At 32.1% G+C, this 25,337-nt stretch overlaps 2 protein-coding genes across 2 annotated transcripts; both read left to right on the top strand.

Annotated features, from left to right (window-relative positions):
- The first annotated feature begins 554 nt into the window (after positions 1 to 554).
- On the top strand, positions 555 to 11,597 carry LOC119603733 (protein three rows). Its single transcript, XM_037955891.1, has 6 exons — positions 555 to 1,025; positions 1,126 to 2,142; positions 3,501 to 4,430; positions 6,426 to 7,289; positions 9,608 to 9,811; positions 9,875 to 11,597. The coding sequence occupies exons 1-6, from the start codon at positions 720 to 722 to the stop codon at positions 11,372 to 11,374; spliced, it is 4,821 nt and encodes a 1,606-aa protein (XP_037811819.1). The 5' UTR covers positions 555 to 719; the 3' UTR covers positions 11,375 to 11,597.
- Positions 11,598 to 12,930: 1,333 nt separating this feature from the next.
- LOC119603735 lies at positions 12,931 to 25,319 on the top strand. The gene is made up of 2 exons (XM_037955894.1): positions 12,931 to 13,395; positions 23,362 to 25,319. The coding sequence occupies exon 2, from the start codon at positions 24,168 to 24,170 to the stop codon at positions 24,570 to 24,572; it is 405 nt and encodes a 134-aa protein (XP_037811822.1). The 5' UTR covers positions 12,931 to 13,395; positions 23,362 to 24,167; the 3' UTR covers positions 24,573 to 25,319.
- Positions 25,320 to 25,337: the final 18 nt, after the last annotated feature.

Here is a 25,337-nt window from a genome sequence, read left to right on the forward strand (position 1 = left end):
AGCATGTGCTAGTTGATTATCTCTCAACTTTCAAAACAAAATCAACTCAGTTGCTGATCAGCATTTGTCGAAGTAAGATCTCTACGCAACTTTTTTAAAATCCACACAGAAATACAACAACAAAATTTTGAGAAAGCCGAATTTATGTAGGTGAATGAGAGAGCACAGCTGATAGTTTTTTATATATGAACTTTAATGTACGCTGTCTGTCAAAATCCATAATATCAATTTGACAGTTAGAATATACTTTTTAGTAAGCAGTCATTTTATTAGTACAGTTTTATTTTGGGTTACATTTTGTTCTCTGCTGCTTTACCAATACAAATGAATGTGTAACAGTGTGTGTATGGGCAACACTGTTATAAACAATATATTTGCTTCTAAAATCCTACTTTCTGATCTCTCGTATTCCGTTTTTATTTAAAATCGTTGAAAAATTAAAAACTAAACGTAGTTGAAAACTTAGCCGGCTTACAGTCGATTTTAAGCCGCCGCCGACATATTTAGTGTCAGTCGCCGCCGCCGTTAATATTTGTCGGCGCAGGGCTCTGTTTGCCCTCCAACAAATGCTTTTTTAATTTTGTTTTCAAATTGAATTTTTTTTGTTAAGCGCGCTTAAAAGCAAAAAATAAGCAATAATAAGCTGGAATACTGCTAAAAATATAAATAAATAATTCTTTAAATTATCAATAAAACCGCATGTTTGCTGCCTATCCAAAATGGAAAATGATTTTGAGTCTGATTTAAAGGGTACTCCGGCTGAAGCCTCCGCGGCCAAACAAAAAATCGAAAAATATTTCAAACGCTATGGTGATTCTGGCCACCAGGAAGCGAGAAAACATCAACTAATGTTTGCCAGTAAAATTATGTGTACAATTGCTAAATGTGAGAATAAACATATGGATTTGTATTGCAACATTATTATAGAGACGTTTGCGGATCATTTGTGTCCGCAGGCTAGTGTGAAGTATTGGACTTTGTATGTTAATTGCATACGATATTTTCATTATTTACTGGCGGACAAGGTATGTAAGATGACTCTTCTTAAATTCCAAAAAATGTTATAAAACGTTTATCAAAAGAAAGAGTTCTCTTAATATTTCATATTTATTCTAATCCTCACAGAAAGATTTCGAAAAAGCCTCTCTTATATATCGACACATCTCAGCCTATGACAATAAATTACAAAGCAGCGAAAATAGTTTAACCTACATCCACATCAATTGCTATCAATTGTTCCTGCAAAATTCACTACGTTTACAAAACCAAGATTTAGCTATGAGCGAAGCAACCAACGTTCTTGAAAATCTAACAAAATTATTTAACGATGTTTTAGAAACTAATAAAACGCATAATTTCCAATATCCCGATCTATTAAAGAAAGCCATATCATGGTTGTTTTTACAAAATAAAATTGGTGCATTTTATCAATTTATAAAATATTTACCACAAAATAAAGTTAAGGAAATGTTTTGTGCCTTATTCTCGCTATATGGGCGTCAAACATTTGACAAATCCTTTGAAGAAAACGAAATTCAAGAACAAGCTAAATTTATAATTGAAACAATTTACTCTTTACTACAGCTGGATATAATGGATAAAATGCAACTACAATTAGCCGTACAACTTATGGGCCAATGTCGTACAGAACCACGCTTACAATCTTATAAACCTATAGCTGATTCCTTTCTTTTACTTTACGATTACTTAAAGTTATTGTGCAGTCAAAAGTCTATTTTAGATTTTCAACAAATCTACAGCATACGTTGTGAACGTTTTAAGGAACTATTCGATAAATATTCCAAAAATGTTATACATCAACCTTGGTTTGGTGATTTCCTCGTCTTGTTATTCTATTTACATTCACAACTACAAAATATCACTATATTTGCTACATTTTGGAAGCAAATGTCTAAACCGTATTGTTATACTTCTATATTTAAGCTTTTTATGGAATTGATGAAATTGGCTCCATGCATATCGGCGGAAACAAAATTATTTACAACAAATTGCTGCAGCAGTACCAGGAAACATGTTATTCTATCATTTGCTCAAATTGCTTTGGCCGCTTTTGTATTCTATTGCCAGAATGTTAGTGAAGATGATAAAAAACAAGAGGAATTGGCAAATCGTGATAGTAATGTAAGTACATAGACCTAAAACTAGGGCTTTCAATCGATTAACCGTGGTGCGGTTAATGAAATAATTTTGTTCTATTAATTGAAAATTGTCAAAATTTACCTTTTGGTAAACTGACCAAAAGGTAAATTTTCAGTTCTAGTTCAATAACAGTTCTAGTTCAGTTCTAGTTCAGTTCTAGTTCAGTTCTAGTTCTAGTTCAGTTCTAGTTCAGTTCTAGTTCAGTTCTAGTTCAGTTCTAGTTCAGTTCTAGTTCAGTTCTAGTTCAGTTCTAGTTCAGTTCTAGTTCAGTTCTAGTTCAGTTCTAGTTCAGTTCTAGTTCAGTTCTAGTTCAGTTCTAGTTCAGTTCTAGTTCAGTTCTAGTTCAGTTCTAGTTCAGTTCTAGTTCAGTTCTAGTTCAGTTCTAGTTCAGTTCTAGTTCAGTTCTAGTTCAGTTCTAGTTCAGTTCTAGTTCAGTTCTAGTTCAGTTCTAGTTCAGTTCTAGTTCAGTTCTAGTTCAGTTCTAGTTCAGTTCTAGTTCAGTTCTAGTTCAGTTCTAGTTCAGTTCTAGTTCAGTTCTAGTTCAGTTCTAGTTTAGTTCTAGTTTAGTTCTAGTTCAGTTCTAGTACAGTTCTAGTTTAGTTCGAGTTCAGTTCTAGTTCAGTTCTAGTTCAGTTCTAGTTCAGTTCTAGTTCAGTTCTAGTTCAGTTCTAGTTCAGTTATAGTTCAGTTCAGTTCTAGTTCAGTTCTAGTTCAGTTCTAGTTCAGTTCTAGTTCAGTTCTAGTTCAGTTCTAGTTCAGTTCTAGTTCAGTTCTAGTTCAGTTCTAGTTCAGTTCTAGTTCAGTTCTAGTTCAGTTCTAGTTCAGTTCTAGTTCAGTTCTAGTTCAGTTCTAGTTCAGTTCTAGTTCAGTTCTAGTTCAGTTCTAGTTCAGTTCTAGTTCAGTTCTAGTTCAGTTCTAGTTCAGTTCTAGTTCAGTTCTAGTTCAGTTCTAGTTCAGTTCTAGTTCAGTTCTAGTTCAGTTCTAGTTCAGTTCTAGTTCAGTTCTAGTTCAGTTCTAGTTCAGTTCTAGTTCAGTTCTAGTTCATTTCTAGTTTAGTTCTAGTTTAGTTCTAGTTTAGTTCTAGTTTAGTTCTAGTTTAGTTCTAGTTCAGTTTTATAAACAAACTTAAACGTCGAAAACTAAAAAATTTCCCCAAATAATTTTTTCCACGATTTCATTACTATGGAATTTTTTGTTGATGAATATTTTGCAGATATAATATTTTATCATTTAGCAAATAACATAAAAACATCTAAAAACAACTTGTTGCTATTTATTTTTCACTGCTAATTTATTTGTTTGTTTTTCTAAACTATTGTCTTTATTTCATTTATTTACAGCTCACAGATTACTACAAAGAGACAATACAAAATAATCTAATACTGATAATAAATCATGCCTTTAAAATTATTGACAAAATGGATTGTATTACAGACAAATCACAAGAAATAGAAATAATATTGACACGTTTTAAGCAGGCAACACTGAGTTGTAAATCCTACAAACAAGCTGGTACCTGCGTATCGATATGTGAATTATTTTTAAAGATCAAAACAAAAATACCAGGGAAAGAATGGCCGCTGCTGTTAAGGCGGCTCTATAAAACCGTATCACAGAATATAAACGAGGCTCCACACATAGGACGTGATATACAAATGTGCTATATAGCTTCTTTGTTACATGAGACGATAAGCGAAATAGATATTGGTCAAATACGTACACAAATAAATATATTTTATGCTGCCGACTCAAATGAATCATTAGCACATGAAAATTGTTTAACGAATTTGTATCAAAATACCACAAGTCTGCTTAGGCCGCATTTGGAACAGTCACGTAAAAAGTTATTACATTGGTTGGAGAGTCAACACGTTTTAAAATACTATAAAGCAAATACTGCTCTCTTACATTCCATTCTAAAATCTTCTCAAACCCATTATGATTTTGTTGTAATAACAAAATTGGGTAAACTACAAACCTATGCCATGGCAAAAATCTCTTCATTATATAAATCTTTTAAATCAAAAGCGAAAGAGTTGGTTGAGCTTAGCCGAGTGGAGCACTTGACATTCGGTCATGTCTGTGTCATGTTACTAAACGATATGAATTCAAATCAAAAATTTCAGGTAGACTCAAAGGATTTAAATGAGGAACAATTGGAAAGTTTGTTAAGGCGCGAAGAAATGTCAACGTTTACGTTAAACAACGATTTGAAACGCTTCAAATTAGCTTGGGAGGCGTTTAAGGCATTCGAACATTTTTATGAAAAGGTAAGTAAGTATAGTTCTTGTTAAATTCTTGTTGAGTTTCAGTTCAGTTCTAGTTCAGTTCTAGTTCAGTTCTAGTTCAGTTCTAGTTCAGTTCTAGTTCAGTTCTAGTTCAGTTCTAGTTCAGTTCTATTTCAATTCTAGTTTAGTTCTAGTTCAGTTCTTGTTTAGTTTTTGTTCAGTTCTAGTTTAGTTCAGTTCAGTTCTAGTTCAGTTCTAGTTCAGTCCTAGTTCAGTTCTAGTTCAGTTCTAGTTCAGTTCTAGTTCAGTTCTAGTTCAGTTCTAGTTCAGTTCTAGTTCAGTTCTAGTTCAGTTCTAGTTCAGTCCTAGTTCAGTTCTAGTTCAGTTCTAGTTCAGTTCTAGTTCAGTTCTAGTTCAGTTCTAGTTCAGTTCTAGTCTAGTTCAGTTCTAGTTCAGTTCTAGTTCAGTTCTAGTTCAGTTCTAGTTCAGTTCTAGTTCAGTTCTAGTTCAGTTCTAGTTCAGTTCTAGTTCAGTTCTAGTTCAGTTCTAGTTCAGTTCTAGTTCAGTTCTAGTTCAGTTCTAGTTCAGTTCTAGTTCTAGTTCAGTTCTAGTTCAGTTCTAGTTCAGTTCTAGTTCAGTTCTAGTTCAGTTCTAGTTCAGTTCTAGTTCAGTTCTAGTTCTAGTTCTAGTTCTAGTTCAGTTCTAGTTCAGTTCTAGTTCAGTTCTAGTTCAGTTCTAGTTCAGTTCTAGTTCAGTTCTAGTTCAGTTCTAGTTCAGTTCTAGTTCAGTTCTAGTTCAGTTCTAGTTTAGTTCTAGTTCAGTTCTAGTTCAGTTCTAGTTCAGTTCTAGTTCAGTTCTAGTTCAGTTCTAGTTCAGTTCTAGTTCAGTTCTAGTTCAGTTCTAGTTCAGTTCTAGTTCAGTTCTAGTTCAGTTCTAGTTCAGTTCTAGTTCAGTTCTAGTTCAGTTCTACTTCAGTTCTAGTTCAGTTCTAGTTCAGTTCTAGTTCAGTCTAGTTTAGTTCTTTTCATTCTAGTTCAGTTCTAGTTCAGTTCTTAGTTTAGTTCTAGTTCAGTTCTAGTTCAGTTCTAGTTCAGTTCTAGTTCAGTTCTAGTTCAGTTCTAGTTCAGTTCTAGTTCAGTTCTAGTTCAGTTCTAGTTCAGTTCTAGTTCAGTTCTAGTTCAGTTCTAGTTCAGTTCTAGTTCAGTTCTAGTTCAGTTCTAGTTCAGTTCTAGTTCAGTTCTAGTTCAGTTCTAGTTCAGTTCTAGTTCAGTCTAGTTCAGTTCTAGTCAGTTCTAGTTCAGTTCTAGTTCAGTTCTAGTTCAGTTCTAGTTCAGTTCTAGTTCAGTTCTAGTTCAGTTCTAGTTCAGTTCTAGTCAGTTCTAGTTCAGTTCTAGTTCAGTTCTAGTTCAGTTCTAGTTCAGTTCTAGTTCAGTTCTAGTTCAGTTCTAGTTCAGTTCATTTCTAGTTCAATTCTAGTTCAGTTCTAGTTCAGTCCTAGTTCAGTTTAGTTCAGTTCTACTTCAGTTCTACTTCAGTTCTAATTCAGTTCTTAGTACCATTCTAGTTCAGTTCTAGTTCAGTTCTAGTTCAGTTCTAGTTCAGTTCTAGTCAGTTTAGTTCAGTTCTAGTTCAGTTCTAGTTCAGTTCTAGTCAGTTCTAGTTCAGTTCTAGTTCAGTTCTAGTTCAGTTCTAGTTCAAGTTCAGTTCTAGTTCAGTTCTAGTTCAGTTCTAGTTCAGTTCTAGTTCAGTTCTAGTCAGTTCTAGTTCAGTTCTAGTTCAGTTCTAGTTCAGTTCTAGTTCAAGTTCAGTTCTAGTTCAGTTCTAGTTCAGTTCAGTTCTAGTTCAGTTCTAGTTCAGTTCTAGTCAGTCTAGTTCAGTTCTAGTTCAGTTCTAGTCAGTTCTAGTTCAGTTCTAGTTCAGTTCTAGTTCAGTCAGTTCTAGTTCAGTTCTAGTTCAGTTCTAGTTCAGTTCTAGTTCAGTTATAGTTCTAGTTTTATTATTGATCTGTAGTAGTTCTAATTCTCCTTTCAATTATAGTTTGACAGCGAACCAATATCTATGAATGATGCCATCATCGATTGGGAATCAATTTTAGATGATCTAGCCAGTTTGGCACTTTGTTTACAATTGTCCGGTTACATGGAACACTGTTCACAAATTTGGTTACTACACTATAAATGTTCACGCCTAATACAAGATGACTTTTCTGCCCTACGTGGTTTAACCTTTTTCTGTGAATATTCCGAACATTATGGAAAAAATAATAGTAACAAACCCTTTGAACTGGAGGATGAAATTCAATATCATTTCCCCAGCATAATGCAAGGACTTGAAAATTTAACGAATCTTCAAAGACAGACATATCAAAATTACATTTTATTAGCTGTACTACAAATAGCTTACTATTATGCTCGAACATCGCGACTAACATTTGCTCAAATGTTGATACAGTATGTTGAAGAAAAACATGTTGAGTTGGTCGAACGTCAGGGACGTTATGATATTATTCTTGCTACCATGGATGTCATTAAATTTCGTTTGATGTGGAAACATTTTGATGATACAAAATCAACTGCAGAAGAAAAGGCTGCACGTACCAGCGCTGAAAATTTGCTCTTACATCGCTGTCTCTTGCATGAGGTGCAAGAGACTTTGGATCGTCTCTATGATTTCTCGTACATTAGTTCATGTGATGGTCTATTGTATTCGATTATGATTATTGGTTTAGTCCAAGAGCTGGCGGAATGTACAGTCAATCGTTTATGTGATAATTTTATAAATGCACTTTTTATAGCTACCACTAAGTGTACATTGCTAATGGGTCTGGCCTTACGTTTCGTGCAAGTGATGGGCATGTGGATGTGGGTTAATTTGCAAATGGAATATGTTGATAAGGCACAGGTAAGATACAATACGAGTACACCATTTTTTCTAGAAATTTCTATATCAGTTATCGTTCAGATCTGGTTCAGTTTTCTTTTAGGTCTAGTACAGTTGTAGTTCAGTTTTAGTTCAGTTCTAGTTCAGTTCTAGTTCAGTTCTAGTTCAGTTCTAGTTCAGTTCTAGTTCAGTTCTAGTTCAGTTCTAGTTCAGTTCTAGTTCAGTTCTAGTTCAGTTCTAGTTCAGTTCTAGTTCAGTTCTAGTTCTAGTTCAGTTCTAGTTCAGTTCTAGTTCAGTTCTAGTTCAGTTCTAGTTCAGTTCTAGTTCAGTTCTAGTTCAGTTCTAGTTCAGTTCTAGTTCAGTTCTAGTTCAGTTCTAGTTCAGTCAGTTCTAGTTCAGTTCTAGTTCAGTTCTAGTTCAGTTCTAGTTCAGTTCTAGTTCAGTTCTAGTTCAGTTCTAGTTCAGTTCTAGTTCAGTTCTAGTTCGTTCTAGTTCAGTTCTAGTTCAGTTCTAGTTCAGTTCTAGTTCAGTTCTAGTTCAGTTCTAGTTCAGTTCTAGTTCAGTTCTAGTTCAGTTCTAGTTCAGTTCTAGTTCTAGTTCAGTTCTAGTTCAGTTCTAGTTCAGTTCTAGTTCAGTTCTAGTTCAGTTCTAGTTCAGTTCTAGTTCAGTTCTAGTTCAGTTCTAGTTCAGTTCTAGTTCAGTTCTAGTTCTAGTTCAGTTGTAGTTCAGTTCTAGTTCAGTTCTAGTTCAGTTCTAGTTCAGTTCTAGTTCAGTTCTAGTTCAGTTCTAGTTCAGTTCTAGTTCAGTTCTAGTTCAGTTCTAGTTCAGTTCTAGTTCAGTTCTAGTTCTGTTCTAGTTCAGTTCTAGTTCAGTTCTAGTTCAGTTCTAGTTCAGTTCTAGTTCAGTTCTAGTTCAGTTCTAGTTCAGTTCTAGTTCAGTTCTAGTTCAGTTCTAGTTCAGTTCTAGTTCAGTTCTAGTTCAGTTCTAGTTCAGTTCTAGTTCAGTTCTAGTTTAGTTCTAGTTCAGTTCTAGTTCAGTTCTAGTTCAGTTCTAGTTCAGTTCTAGTTCAGTTCTAGTTCAGTTCTAGTTCAGTTCTAGTTCAGTTCTAGTTCAGTTCTAGTTCAGTTCTAGTTCAGTTCTAGTTCAGTTCTAGTCAGTTCTAGTTCAGTTCTAGTTCAGTTCTAGTTCAGTTCTAGTTTCAGTTCTAGTTCAGTTCTAGTTCAGTTCTAGTTCAGTTCTAGTTCAGTTCTAGTTCAGTTCTAGTTCAGTTCTAGTTTAGTTCTAGTTCAGTTCTAGTTCAGTTCCAGTTCAGTTCTAGTTCAGTTCTAGTTCAGTTCTAGTTCAGTTCTAGTTCAGTTCTAGTTCAGTTCTAGTTCTGTTCTAGTTCTGTTCTAGTTCAGTTCTAGTTCAGTTCTAGTTCAGTTCTAGTTCAGTTCTAGTTCAGTTCTAGTTCAGTTCTAGTTCAATTCTAGTCAGTTCTAGTTCAGTTCTAGTTCAGTTCTAGTTCAGTTCTAGTTCAGTTCCAGTTCAGTTCTAGTTCAGTTCTAGTTCTGTTCTAGTTCTGTTCTAGTTCTGTTCTAGTTCAGTTCTAGTTCAGTTCTAGTTCAGTTCTAGTTCAGTTCTAGTTCAGTTCTAGTTCAATTCTAGTTCAGTTCTAGTTCAGTTCTAGTTCAGTTCTAGTTCAGTTCTAGTTCAGTTCTAGTTCAGTTCTAGTTCAGTTCTAGTTCAGTTCTAGTTCAGTTCTAGTTCAGTTCTAGTTCAGTTCTAGTTCAGTTCTAGTTCAGTTCTAGTTCAGTTCTAGTTCAGTTCTAGTTCAGTTCTAGTTCAGTTCTAGTTCAGTTCTAGTTCAGTTCTAGTTCAGTTCTAGTTCAGTTCTAGTTCAGTTCTAGTTCAGTTCTAGTTCAGTTCTAGTTCAGTTCTAGTTCAGTTCTAGTTCAGTTCTAGTTCTGTTCTAGTTCTGTTCTAGTTCTGTTCTAGTTCTGTTCTAGTTCAGTTCAGTTCAGTCTAGTTCAGTTCTAGTTCAGTTCTAGTTCAGTTCTAGTTCAGTTCTAGTTCAGTTCTAGTTCAGTTCTAGTTCAGTTCTAGTTCAGTTCTAGTTCACTTCTAGTTCAGTTCTAGTTCAGTTCTAGTTCAGTTCTAGTTCAGTTCTAGTTCAGTTCCAGTTCAGTTCTAGTTCAGTTCTAGTTCAGTTCTAGTTCAGTTCTAGTTCAGTTCTAGTTCAGTTCTAGTTCAGTTCTAGTTCAGTTCTATTTCAGTTGTGGATCTGTTCTAGTTCAGTGGAAATTTCAGAAATATGTTGGGAAATGATACAGAATTTAAATTAAATATTTTTCTTTCAGACAAAATTAAAAATAATTGAATATGTTATGGGCATTAAAAGTCTTAATGAGATAATGGAAAAGAGTACAAAAACCATAAGTGACATACAGTCTAGTACATTATTACCCACACAATGTGCAGAGTTATTTACACAAATCCAGTATAATCCTGGCATGGAGGCAATACGCCGTCTGGCACAAGTACAATTATCGCCTATTAAAACGGTTAGTTTAAATTGCTTCCAAATTAAATTCTATTAAATATTAATGTTTTATTTTTATGTTTAGGGCAAATTACAGTTGAGCCCCTCACATCGTAATACCGATTTGAAACGTTATTTTAAATGTAATGTTGATGCCAAACTTATGCCACAAAACGAACAAATCGAATGGACATTATTCATGGTGGGATGCTTAAATGCTAGACTCTATTTTCTAGTAGAGGACTATGATCAATTGGAGATATTCTACGAAAGAGGCAGCAAGTGGCTGCAAATGCGCAATAATAGTTTCAATAAGAAATACTATAAAAACATACAACTTATGGCCATGCAACATTATGCGAATTTTCTTAGAGCCCGAAAAAAGTACGATAAAGCCGTGCAATGTCTGCAGTATGGAATGGAATTGTGTGAAAACATGAAATTCTATATAGATGCTGTTTACTATGTTAATTTTCAATTGCAACTCGTGGCCACGCAAAAGCAAATGGGTGACTGCAGTAATGTAAAAGTCCCACTGCCCACATATAGTAAAATAAGAAGAGCTTTACAATTCAATATATCTCCGGAAAATGTACAACTTAAAGAACAAGCTAAAAAAGAACTAAAAGAGAAACTGTTACAAAATGTAATGGCTTCAGGAAAAAAGCCAACAGCAATAATGAGACCTTTACCCAGCATTATAATGGGCAGTGGTTGCTCCTCCTCAAAGAAACCCAAAACTCAAACAGGCGCCAGCAGCAGCAGTAGTAGTTCCGGTAGCACTACTAGTTTAGATAGCAAAACAACAAAACTTAAACCAAAACCTAAATTTGAAATTTGTGAAGATTCCATTGAAATTGTGGAAGTCACGGACACTATAGCCGATGTAATTGTTAGCGAAGAAGCAGCTAAAACTATAAAACGAACTAAAACCCCAGATGAACCAGAACAGCTACATAAGACCCCCAAAGTTACAAAAACTACTACGAAAACAACAAAAACTACTACGGCTAGCAAAAGAGAGGCGAAAATCAAAAAACCAGAACTTGTGCCGCCACAATATCATATTGATATTGATTCAACCGATACACCCAAAACTTCGCCACAAATATCTTCCTCTTCTGCTTCATCATTCGAATCTTTAGATACCAAAGAAAATCTCAATACAAATGATCTAATAGCACAAATGCAAAATCTAGAAATTAAAAGCACTAAAAGGACAAAAGCTCCTACGGAAAATGAAACACAAACGAAAACCACTAGAAGTCGTGGGCGTAAACCTAATCTAGTCAAGGAAGCTGTGGCACCGGTTATTATCGTTTTAGAAGATTCTCCTTGTACATTAAAACCAGCCCCTAAGGAAGCTACCAAAGAAAAAACTAAATCTACAACTAGGAATCGAGCCACCTCCAGAGATAAAACTTCTAGCAATGAAGATACTGTCGATGTAATTACAGTCGCTGAAAGTCGTCCCCGTAGACAACGTAGACTTGTTTTAGATAAAACTGAAAAACCAGAACCAGAACCTGCAGAATGCACAACTACAGCAAGTGTTACTAGAAGACGACAGAAAAAAATAGTTTAATACATACTTTACAATTATTTATGGAAATTGTTTTTTTTTTCGAATAATTTATGCAAAACTATTATTGCAAGTTATTTAAGTTTTATTTTTTTTTCTAACTTTAATTTTTGTATTCTTTTCTCTGTAGTTACTTTTTATTTAAATATATTTTGATTAAATACATTTTCACCAACATACAATAATATAAATGGATTTCTATTATCTAGATTTTAGAATGCTGCAACAATATATAGAATGTGTCTTTAATATTAGAACACAAAAGGAAGTCTGCTGTAACTTGATGTTCTTCCCTTAGGAATCGGGTCGTTCCGGAGCGGAGATCCAATTGTCGTTAGAAGGTTTCACTAGTTAAGCCTTTTGTTATTTGGGTTCCAACAGTCATCAAAAGTAACGTTTTATTTTTGAAAATCATCTGGCATGGTTGTTTACTTTGCAAAAACTTTTAATTATTTTAGGTCTGTTCAATAACTAACTTTGTTACTAACTTTCATAAAAGTATTTAATAATTCCAAACAATTTGTGATAATTTGTAACAATTTTTTGTTCTTGAACAGACATTTTATTTAATTATGTATTAAACGATAAATTTATTAAATTTAAAGAAACAAATGCTTTATATTAATTACCCAGGCGGTTATTTTTTTAACAACTCTGTTTTTCCTCTTTATTGTGACAATTCATATTTCTATGCCGTTGAACCAGAATCCGCCGTGTTAAATTTTAACTGCTTTCGCCGTTGAAAAGTTTTTTGTAAAACAGCTATTTTTTATGAAAATTTAAAATTTAACAGAGTTATACGATTTGTCTATAAGTTAGATTTTAGAGCACATGTGTCAGCTGAAACTAGAGACTTTCTTGGGTTAGATTTTAGGGACTTTATAGATTTTAGATTAATTACTCTGTTTTACAAAATAAAAAAAAATGGAAGTCCTCAATATCTACAAGATCTTGTTTCTTTTTCTCATTCAACACGAACATCTGCAATAATATGTCCCAGAATCAATACTCTTTATATGCACCGGTCATTTTCTGCCAGAATATGTAGGCTATGGAATAATATTATTCCTTATGATGCTCGCAATTTTTCACAAAACTTACACAACTTTCAAGAACTATTTAAGAATCATGTATAATAAACATCATAAATTTGGCTACTATGGACTTTACATATTATTATTTTAAATCTTTATATACATATTCGTGCAATTAGAATTAGTTATAAGTTTAAATAAAAAAAAAATAATATATATTTATAAAATTTATTTACACCTACTCTATAAGACATCTATGTAATTTATAGGCCAAACAAGGCTTTTTTTTGATTACTAATGAATTCAATAAAAAAAAAAAAAAAAAAAAAAAAAAAAAAAAATATATACGTTTAAACAATCTTCAAAACATAGTTGTATGAATGCTGGGTCCAGATTTGTAATTTTTATTTATTTAGCTGGCTATAAGTATATAAAAACAGTCGCAAACATTTCTAAAATTGTCAGCTGACGCCGTTGTCAATTTTTCCTCGCCACAGTTGTCTCTATCCATGTGTGTGTATGTGTGAGTTTTCTGCAAACTCACATTTTCGAAAAGAGAATTTTTTCACTTTACAAAAAATTTATTAGCAAAACTTTGTCGCTAAGGTTAAGAATTATCTGTAAAATTTAAAATAATAAATGAATTTAATGAATAAATCCATTTAATTGTTTAACAAATAAAAAGTGCAACTAATCAAGTGTGTTCTAAAACGAAAAAAATCATTGATTATTAAAAAAATCGGCTAGAAAAAGCCAATGAAAAGATACAAAATTTTATAAGTATAGCAAAAATAATTTTTTTTGACTGATGTGCTTGTTGTTGTTGGTGTTGGTATTCATGTGCTTCCACTGAAAGAGTTTTCAAAGAAAAGTCGACAAAAAATGATGATAAAAATACGTAATCATAAGTTTGAAATATATTAAAAAAGTACGTTTTTTACATTCTTCGCTCACAAAATATGCTGATTTTGCAGAAAACCAAGAAATAAGGTAAAACCGCATACACATCTAAAAAAAAAGTTACACACAAAAAAGTATGAAATAAATTTTTAAGTGATTGTGAAAGATAAAGAAATTTTATTTTTGAGATATTTGAGCAAACGGCTGGCTAGACCATAAATAATATCTTTATCCGCATGGATACATTGTTTGAAAGCGACATACTCATTCATTGCTTATTTAGTATGTTGTTGTTGTTAGTATATGCATGCCAAGCATATTGTTGTTCTACTTTGTATAATATTTTTTTAATATTAGACACCATGAATCATTCCCAGTTCCAGTTAATGTGTCTGTGCTCGCCGCCCGCAATACCGTTTAATGGGTTGTTTGCAAATCATGGTGTAATTGCCAACGAAAACAAAAATTTACAAAAATTAAAAAAAGACACAACAAATACATCAAGTTCAATACGTTTAAAGGCCAGCAGAGTTATTCCCATCATTATTAGTTATTTTGCCTTGTTGTTTTTGTAGTCATCGTTTTTGTTTGTTTCCCAGTTGTTGCGCTGTGTGCGGAGTGTGAGAGATGAGCTATAGAAAGATACATATTTAACAATGGCCTCTTTTGTTTCTTTTCTAAAATTTATTTGATTTTCATGACATTTATTAACAAATATGCAATTTATTTTTTCAAAATTCACTTGTTTTATTCTATTCTTTATTTTCGTTTTCTTTTAATGAGTCTTTTTGTATTTGGTGGCAAGATCATGTGAGAATTTTCCGGGTATTTTTGTTATACTCAATATCAGGGTTCGAAGTTTGCGTATAAAATCTTTTGGTTGTCTCTAGAACTGAACTAGAACTGAAGTAGAACTGAAGTAGAACTGAAGTAGAACTGAACTAGAACTGAACTAGAACTGAACTAGAAGTGAACTAGAACTGAAATAGAACTGAACTAGAACTGAACTAGAACTGAACTAGAACTGAACTAGAACTGAACTAGAACTGAACTAGAACTGAACTAGAACTGAACTAGAACTGAACTAGAACTGAACTAGAACTGAACTAGAACTGAACTAGAACTGAACTAGAACTGAACTAGAACTGAACTAGAACTGAACTAGAACTGAACTAGAACTGAACTAGAACTGAACTAGAACTGAACTAGAACTGAACTAGATCTGAACTGGAACTGAACTAGAACTGAACTAGAACTGAACTAGAACTGAACTAGAACTGAACTAGAACTGAACTAGAACTGAACTAGAACTGAACTAGAACTGAACTAGAACTGAACTAGAACTGAACTAGAACTGAACTAGAACTGAACTAGAACTGAACTAGAACTGAACTAGAACTGAACTAGAACTGAACTAGAACTGAACTAGAACTGAACTAGAACTGAACTAGAACTGAACTAGAACTGAACTGAACTGAACTGAACTAGAACTGAACTAGAACTGAACTAGAACTGAACTAGAACTGAACTAGAACTGAACTAGAACTGAACTAGAACTGAACTAGAACTGAACTAGAACTGAACTAGAACTGAACTAGAACTGAACTAGAACTGAACTAGAACTGAACTAGAACTGAACTAGAACTGAACTAGAACTGAACTAGAACTGAACTAGAACTGAACTAGAACTGAACTAGAACTGAACTAGAACTGAACTAGAACTGAACTAGAACTGAACTAGAACTGAACTAGAACTGAACTAGAACTGAACTAGAACTGAACTAGAACTGAACTAGAACTGAACTAGAACTGAACTAGAACTGAACTAGAACTGAACTAGAACTGAACTAGAACTGAACTAGAACTGAACTAGAACTGAACTAGAACTGAACTAGAACTGAACTAGAACTGAACTAGAACTGAACTAGAACTGAACCAGAACTGAACCAGAACTGAACTAGAACTGAACTAGAACTGAACTAGAACTGAACTAGAACTGAACTATATCTGGACTAGAAGAAATAGAGCAAAAACCGTAAAAATCTTTGCAATCATGAAAGTCCATTTATGTATTTTCCAAATCAAACATTAATTTTTTGAGTAAAAATATAAAATCAAGATTGTGTCATTTGTATAGAGAAACTTAAAAAGTTTATGTTAAAAACAATTCTGAGATCAAATCAGTCTAAAAGTACTTTTCGGTGACGGAAAATATTAGATTAAGTTTTTTAAGTGGAATTTGCACTTATAAAAATTCCAAAATTATTTCAACTTTTCAAAATAATTAAAACAATTTTGCCAATAAAAATATGAATTGCTTATTCAGACGATTATAAATCTGCCACGTGAATCTTTTTAATAACCATTTATAAGTAAAAAACACTACAAATTAGCACTTCAAGTATTTAACATAATTCAAAAAAAAGTTGTTAGATATTTAGTAAAGATTTTCTAGGAATTAAGTCTTATCTCATTTAAAGTAATATTTAAAAAAATCCCCACCCTATTAAGGTTTTTCTTCCAAACAAAACCACTTTACTTTCGTTTTATTAAGTGCCAACTTTCTAAAAGTCATTGAAAAATAGTTTATTATAGATTCTATCTACTATCAAGTAGAAGTCCTTTAAATTTAGTTGGTATATGGAATTTTACTGCCACTTTTTATAATCTACCTAAAACATAATTGCAATTGCATAAGGTATTTTCAAATTGTTCTACGTAAGTTTTATATACTAATAATTTTTAGTTTGGCGTCAAGCAAAAGTTAAAAATAGATTTTTTGATATGCCCACACACTCCAAAAAGTATATAAGCTAAAGCAAATAATCATTCAATGTTTTTTCAAACATTTTTATGTTCATGAAAAGTGTATAAATATATGTATTTGTATAGGAATAAACCCAAAACACAAATGTTAATGATCATTTATTTTGCATAATATAGAAAGAATTTTGTTAAAAATTGATTTTTTTCTGTGCAGTTTAAAGAAATAAAGTAAAAAGTCTCCAGTGGCTAATAATGTATTATTAGGCAAAATATGGATTATAAATCATAAGTTTTTGTTCTTATTTACGCTTCTAAAAATTCTAAAATCAGATTAACATTGTTTTAATATTAAAATTAAAATGTACATTTTACATTACAACTAAATTTTCACCTATTTACCGTCAGTTCTATGGCATCATAAGCTCCTTCATCGTCTATATACGATAGGTTTTCTTTGCCATATATAAGTAGTTAATAAATCAATTATGAGCTCTATACTCGGCGGCGTTAAAACTAACTTAGCTTTTAACAAAACATTTTGATCTTCTATATTATAGGTTAGTCTATGGCTATAGACTATGTTATAAACATGAGTAGACTAGACTATAGACTAGACTATAGATTAGACCAAAGATTGGCTATAGACTAGACTATAGACTAGACTATAGACTAGACTATAGACTAGACTATAGACTAGAATATAGACTAGAATATAGACTAGACTATAGACTATACTATAGACTATACTATAGACTAGACTATAGACTAGACTATAGACTAGACTATAGACTAGACTATAGACTAGACTATAGACTAGACTATAGACTAGACTATAGACTAGACTATAGACTAGACTATAGACTAGACTATAGCCAATCTTTGGTCTAATCTATAGTCTAGTCTATAGTCTAGTCTACTCATGTTTATAACATTTGACGTGACAACTGGCGTGGCGTTCGTTTTCTCAATTTCTTTGCAAATTTTAACAATTTTTTAGCAAAAAGCAAGGAAAAGTACTTTAATATAGTCTAGACTATAGACTAGGAACTATAGACTAGACTATAGACTAGACTATAGACTAGACTAGACTAGACTATAGACTAGACTATAGACTAGACTATAGACTAGACTATAGACTAGACTATAGACTAGACTATAGACTAGACTATAGACACTAGACTATAGACTAGACTATAGACTAGACTATAGACTAGACTATAGACTAGACTATAGACTAGACTATAGACTAGACTATAGACTAGACTATAGACTAGACTATAGACTAGACTATAGACTACACTATAGACTACACTATAGACTACACTATAGACTACACTATAGACTAGACTATAGACTAGACTATAGACTAGACTATAGACTAGACTATAGACTAGACTATAGACTAGACTATAGACTAGACTATAGACTAGACTATAGACTAGACTATAGACTAGACTATAGACTAGACTATAGACTAGACTATAGACTAGACTATAGACTAGACTATAGACTATACTATAGACTAGACTATAGACTAGACTATAGACTAGACTATAGACTAGACTATAGACTAGACTATAGACTAGACTATAGACTAGACTATAGACTAGACTAGACTTAGACTAGACTATAGACTAGACTATAGACTAGACTATAGACTAGACTATAGACTAGACTATAGACTAGACTATAGACTAGACTATAGACTAGACTATAGACTAGACTATAGACTAGACTATAGACTAGACTATAGACTAGACTATAGACTAGACTATAGACTAGACTATAGACTAGACTATAGACTAGACTATAGACTAGACTATAGACTAGACTATAGACTAGACTATAGACTAGACTATAGACTAGACTATAGACTAGACTATAGACTAGACTATAGACTAGACTATAGACTAGACTATAGACTAGACTATAGACTAGACTATAGACTAGACTATAGACTAGACTATAGACTAGACTATAGACTAGACTATAGACTAGACTATAGACTAGACTATAGACTAGACTATAGACTAGACTATAGACTAGACTATAGACTAGACTATAGACTAGACTATAGACTAGACTATAGACTAGTCTATAGACTAGTCTATAGACTAGACTATAGACTAGACTATAGACTAGACTATAGACTAGACTATAGACTAGACTATAGACTAGACTATAGAATAGACTGCAGACTAGACTATAGACTTGACTATAGACTAGACTATAGACTAGACTATAGAATAGACTATAGACTAGACTATAGACTAAACTATAGACTAGACTATAGACTAGACCATAGACTATAGACTAGACTATAGACTACACTATAGACTATAGACTATACTACATACAAGACTATAGACTAAACTATAGACTAGACTATAGACTAAACTAAAGACTAGACTATAGACTAAACTACAGACTAGACTATAGACTTATAGACTAGACTATAGGCTATACTATAGACTGGACTATAGGCTATACTATAGACTAGACTATAGACTGTAGCATAGACTATAGACTAGACTATAGAATAGACTATAGACTAGACTATAGACTAGACTATAGACTAGACTATAGACTAGACTATAGACTAGACTATAGACTAGACTATAGACTAGACTATAGACTAAACTATAGACTAGACTATAGACTAGACTATAGACTAGACTATAATATGATATGATAGAGAATGATATATATATATATCATTCTCTCTATCATATTTCTTGATGATCAGTTTATAATTGACCCGAAATCATCAATTGCAAATGAATGGCAAACATTAAAATACCTTCAACACTGACTGATGATGAAGACTAAAAACAGTACGAATTATACGTCAAGTCATTATTTCTGTAGCTAGGCGGTTAATCACAAAAAAATATGAAATGATAAAAATACTTAGGAAACGGGTATGACGGTGTAGAGATTGGTGTTCATTTCAATTACGTATGTATGTTGTTTGAATTGTATTAAGAAAAGTACTGTATGTATATAGTATTTTTTATTTAATATGGCATACGTCTCGGAAATCTGAGTGTGTTGACATGTTTATTTTAGCCATGAAATCGTAAAATATTATAGTGCGAGATAGGTAAATATAAGTATACTTTGGGTGTAGATAAAACTGTAGTCTAGATGATAGAAAAAAATAATATAGACCTAACAAGGAACTAAAAATACGAACTACAAATATTTTTAAATTTTAGAAAAATATGGACTAGACTGTAGTTTAAATATTTGACTGAAATGCACTACAGACTACACTATAGATTACACTATAGACTAGATTATAGACTAAACTATAGACTAGACTATAGACTAGACTATAGACTAGACTATAGACTAGACTATAGACTAGACTATAGACTAGACTATAGACTGGACTATAGACTAGACTATAGACTAGACTATAGACTAGACTATAGACTAGACTATAGACTAGACTATAGACTATTGACTAGACTAGACTAGACTAGACTATAGACTAGACTATAGACTAGACTATAGACTAGACTATAGACTAGACTATAGACTAGACTATAGACTAGACTATAGACTAGACTATAGACTAGACTATAGACTAGACTATAGACTAGACTATAGACTAGACTATAGACTAGACTATAGACTAGACTATAGACTAGACTATAGACTAGACTATAGACTAGACTATAGACTAGACTATAGACTAGACTATAGACTAGACTATAGACTGGGCTATAGACTAGACTATAGACTAGACTATAGACTAGACTATAGACTAGACTATAGACTAAACTATAGACTAGACTATTGACTAGACTAGACTATAGACTAGACTATAGACTAGACTATAGACTAGACTATAGACTAGACTATAGACTAGACTATAGACTAGACTATAGACTAGACTATAGACTAGACTATAGACTAGACTATAGACTAGACTATAGACTAGACTATAGACTAGACTATAGACTAGACTATAGACTAGACTATAGACTAGACTATAGACTAGACTATAGACTAGACTATAGACTAGACTATAGACTAGACTATAGACTAGACTATAGACTAGACTATAGACTAGACTATAGACTAGACTATAGACTAGACTATAGACTAGACTATAGACTAGACTATAGACTAGACTATAGACTAGACTATAGACTAGACTATAGACTAGACTATAGACTAGACTATAGACTAGACTATAGACTAGACTATAGACTAGACTATAGGACTAGACTATGACTAGACTATAGACTAGACTATAGACTAGACTATAGACTAGACTATAGACTAGACTATAGACTAGACTATAGACTAGACTATAGACTAGACTATAGACTAGACTATAGACTAGACTATAGACTAGACTATAGACTAGACTATAGACTAGACTATAGACTAGACTATAGACTAGACTATAGACTAGACTATAGACTAGACTATAGATTAGACTATAGACTAGACTATAGACTAGACTATAGACTAGACTATAGACTAGACTATAGACTAGACTATAGACTAGACTATAGACTAGACTATTGACTAGACTAGACTATTGACTAGACTATTGACTAGACTATTGACTAGACTATAGACTAGACTATTGACTAGACTATTGACTAGACTATTGACTAGACTAGACTATTGACTAGACTATTGACTAGACTAGACTATTGACTAGACTAGACTATTAGACTATAGACTAGACTATAGACTAGACTATAGACTAGACTATAGAGTAGACTATAGACTAGACTATAGACTAGACTATAGAGTAGACTATCGACTAGACTATAGACTAGACTATAGACTAGACTACAGACTAGACTATAGACTAGACTATAGACTAGACTATAGACTAGAGTATAGACTAGACTATAGACTAGAGTATAGACTAGACTATAGACTAGACTATAGACTAGACTATAGACTAGACTATAGACTAGACTATAGACTAGACTATAGACTAGACTATAGACTAGACTATAGACTAGACTATAGACTAGACTATAGACTAGACTATAGACTAGACTATAGACTAGACTATAGACTAGACTATAGACTAGACTATAGACTAGACTATAGACTAGACAATAGACTAGACTATAGACTAGACAATAGACTAGACTATAGACTAGACTATAGACTAGACTATAGACTAGACTATAGACTGGACTATAGACTAGACTATAGACTAGACTATAGACTAGAATATAGACTAGAATATAGACTAGACTATAGACTAGACTATAGACTAGACTATAGACTAGACTATAGACTAGACTATAGACTAGACTATAGACTAGACTATAGACTAGACTATAGAGTAGACTATAGACTAGACTATAGACTAGACTATAGACTAGACTATAGACTTGACTATAGACTAGACTATAGACTAGACTATAGACTAGACTATAGACTAGACTATAGACTAGACTATAGACTAGACTATAGACTAGACTATAGACTCGACTATAGACTCGACTATAGACTAGACTATAGACTAGACTATAGACTAGACTATAGACTAGACTATAGACTAGACTATAGACTAGACTATAGACTAGACTATAGACTAGACTATAGACTAGACTATAGACTAGACTATAGACTAGACTATAGACTAGACTAGACTATAGACTAGACTATAGACTAACTATAGACTAGACTATAGACTAGACTATAGACTAGACTATAGACTAGACTATAGACTGGACTATAGACTAGACTATAGACTAGACTAGACTAGACTGTAGACTAGACTATAGACTAGACTATAGACTAGACTATAGACTAGACTATAGACTAGACTATAGACTAGACTATAGACTAGACTATAGACTAGACTATAGACTAGACTATAGACTAGACTATAGACTAGACTATAGACTAGACTATAGACTAGACTATAGACTAGACTATAGACTAGACTATAGACTAGACTATAGACTAGACTATAGACTAGACTATAGACTAGACTATAGACTAGACTATAGACTAGACTATAGACTAGACTATAGACTGGACTATATACTAGTCTATCAAAACATTTATGTCATTGGAGGCAAGTACTTACCGCAAACGATTAGAAAAACTAGTCATTATAAATCACATGAAAAAACGTATAAATACGTATTCGTATCCTCACTGGCAAGATGACTAATGAATTAGAAAGTATTTATATAACACATTATTATTAAGGCCTTATTAGACTACTTCTACGTAATCCAGACCATATGAAGTTGTCATTTAAAAGTATGTTGTAAGGTAAGTAATTACAATTGAAAGCCATTACCCAGTTATTGCTGGGACACTATAGTCCAGACGATAGATTACCAGATTAAAGACTTGACTGTAGGCCGGATTGCAGTACGAAGTCTGGACTATATTATAGTCTTAATTACTTGTATGAAATATTTTCTGTTACCCTGTCAAAAAATGGTTATTTTCTTTTATAAATAATTCAATACAATTAATATATGTAGACCATACCATTAAAGGTACTTAGAATTCTACAATAATGTAAAAAATTTTCATAAATATTTTGAAGCGAAAAATCATATGATTCATTTGCACAACAAATTATGTGAACTATTTCCGGTATATGAAGGAAAATTCTAAACAATTTTGTTATCAGCAAAAACACTCAGACGGTATACGTATTAATCATTATAAACGATAATATAAACTAAATTACAAAACTAATCTAAATACGTACATTTATAGAAACATTTGAGATTATTGTTTGATACGTTTAATAAAATTTTATAAGTTTTATAAATGAAAATATACTATTACAAGATCAGTTAAATAAAAATAAGGAAATAAAGTACAGTAATTTATTAGAAAAAAAAAAGAATTTTATTAAAGTTAAGAAATGGAAAACAAAAATCCTAAGATATATGGGGAAATAAGAACTTAAATTTAAATTTCTATATATTTATGGAACTTTGAACTTTTCATTAAAATTTCCTTGATATCATTTAGAGTTTCAATATGTTTGTCAATTGTACATACACCCTGTTCAAATGTCAATTTGCATCATGTGATGTATTGCGCATACTCTACACAGAAAATTTGTATTGTATGTTTAATAAAATTGCGTACACCATCAACATCGTCGTCGTTGTGTCGTTTCATCCAAACGTTGATTAAATAGTTTTTATTGATTTTTTTTTTCTTTCTTTCTTCTTCTTCTTCTTCTTTCTACAAACTCAATCACATTGTTTTATGTCTAATGCTTGTTCTTATTAAATTCTCAAATTTTATTTCTTTTGCTTACAGATTTTCTACAACCATTCGATATACAAGAGCTCCACATATTGTCTCCTCCTCAACTAAACGTCGATATCAAAAAAGTGCAAGCAGATTTTTTTTATAATTTCTTTTTGAAAAATAAATTATTTCACAAAATTTAAATAAATTCTGGTATAATATGCGTTAAAGAAACTTATGAAATAGAGTAAAGTGCTAAAAGTTTCAGCTGGTTATAGTGAATGATTAGGCCAAGACAAATGAATAAATAAATTGAAAATTTGTATGTGTTAAGCAAAAATAAAAAAGAAAATTGTGCGAAATGAATATGAAGATTTTTCAAAGTGTGCATGGGAAACAAAAAATTAAATTAATTAATTCTATATTAATGCATAATAATTGTACAACAGCCAATATTATTAGTAAATGTAACAAGCCCTTATTAATTAATAGTTTAAATAAAAATTCAACAAAAAATTTATATTATATTCAACAAATTATAGAACAATTATCTTTAAGTAATGGTAAAAATTTAATAAAATTTTGTTAAGAACCAAAAAAAAAAAGCAAAATATATAAAAACAAAAGAAAAACTTAAAAAACAAATACAAGCGAACGGAAAATAAAACGAAAACTTAAAAACTTAAAAGAAAACAAGTGAAAATTTCCCTAAAGAAAGAAAAAAAAAAACATTTTTAATACAAGAAAACCCTAAAAAGCTTTAAAAACTTTTAAATTAAAAAAAAAAAAAAAAAACATAAATTGTCTTAAATTAAAAGAGCGCTAAATAAAACGCCCTTTAAATAAAAATTGTCATCAACGTGTTGCTAAACGTAATGCATTCAGTTCAAAGTGTTACTAAACAATCAAAGCTTAGTAGAAGACAACGAAGACGTCAACGTTATTGTAAAGCGTACACCACAGCAGCAGCCGCTACAGCATCATCTTCATCATCATCAGCATACGCTTCAAAGCCACACATTAGTGGTTATAAAGTTGCAAAAGCCTACCGATATACAGTTCCTATAGTACACGGCATTGTAGTATCCAATCTATCATTGGTATTGCTACAAAAAGAATATATAGAACAATTCTATTTTGAAAAACGTAGCGGCGGAGGAGGACCAGATCCAGATGCGAATGCCGATCTTTATCGGCATTTGAAAACTACAAAACAAATTCACTGCACGGCAAAGACTATAGCTGAATATCAACATTTACCATTGCTACGTTTTGGATGATTGATAAAATCAAGCTTAATATGTGTTAAATGACAGGAATATTATTGCAAATTAAATTCTCTGAAAAAAGTCAATTATAATAAAATTTATAAAACTTACGCTCAAGGTGGTCTCCCAACAGCGGAGAAGATATGGTATATTGCTCCTTTAAAACAACAGCAGCAGCCTCAATTTAAAAGAAGACGTTTAAAAACTCATACTCGCAAACGTTAATATACATCATCACCCCCTGCCCCGCCCCCCCCCACAAAAACAACCAACTAACCCTAAGGTGTTGAAAATCTATATGTAATTGTTACATTAGAAAACCTGGCTCTAGACGGAAGTAGTTATATCAAATATCTGCTAAGATATAATCAAATATTGTATTATTATTACTATTGATGGGGTTTATATTTAGTTAGAAAACCAACATACATATAAAACGTTTTGCTTATTGTTTAGGTTTTTATTTCAAACGTCGTTGTGATCTACTTTTTTTTTATTTGTTTAATCAAAATGGAACTCAGTCAACCAAGAATATTGTTAATTTCTATTAAGCAAATAGAATATGAAAGTAATAACAGTTGTGAATACAATATGAGCCGAGTTTGCCACATTGCTCATGTACGGGATGTTACAGGAGCTAAGAAACTGCGAAGCTGACATTATCTACTACTATACGATGAAGATGATGCCATTATATAGGATCAACTAAATAAATAAATTAAAAAAAAAAAAACTAAATAAAATAAAACGAAAAATCAAGAACATTTAAATTTTTGA

The sequence above is a fragment of the Lucilia sericata genome, unplaced genomic scaffold (assembly GCF_015586225.1).
Source record: "Lucilia sericata isolate MDLA Ls3-8-SP2 unplaced genomic scaffold, ASM1558622v1 Contig000332F_arrow, whole genome shotgun sequence".
Classification (NCBI taxonomy): Eukaryota; Metazoa; Arthropoda; class Insecta; order Diptera; family Calliphoridae; genus Lucilia; species Lucilia sericata.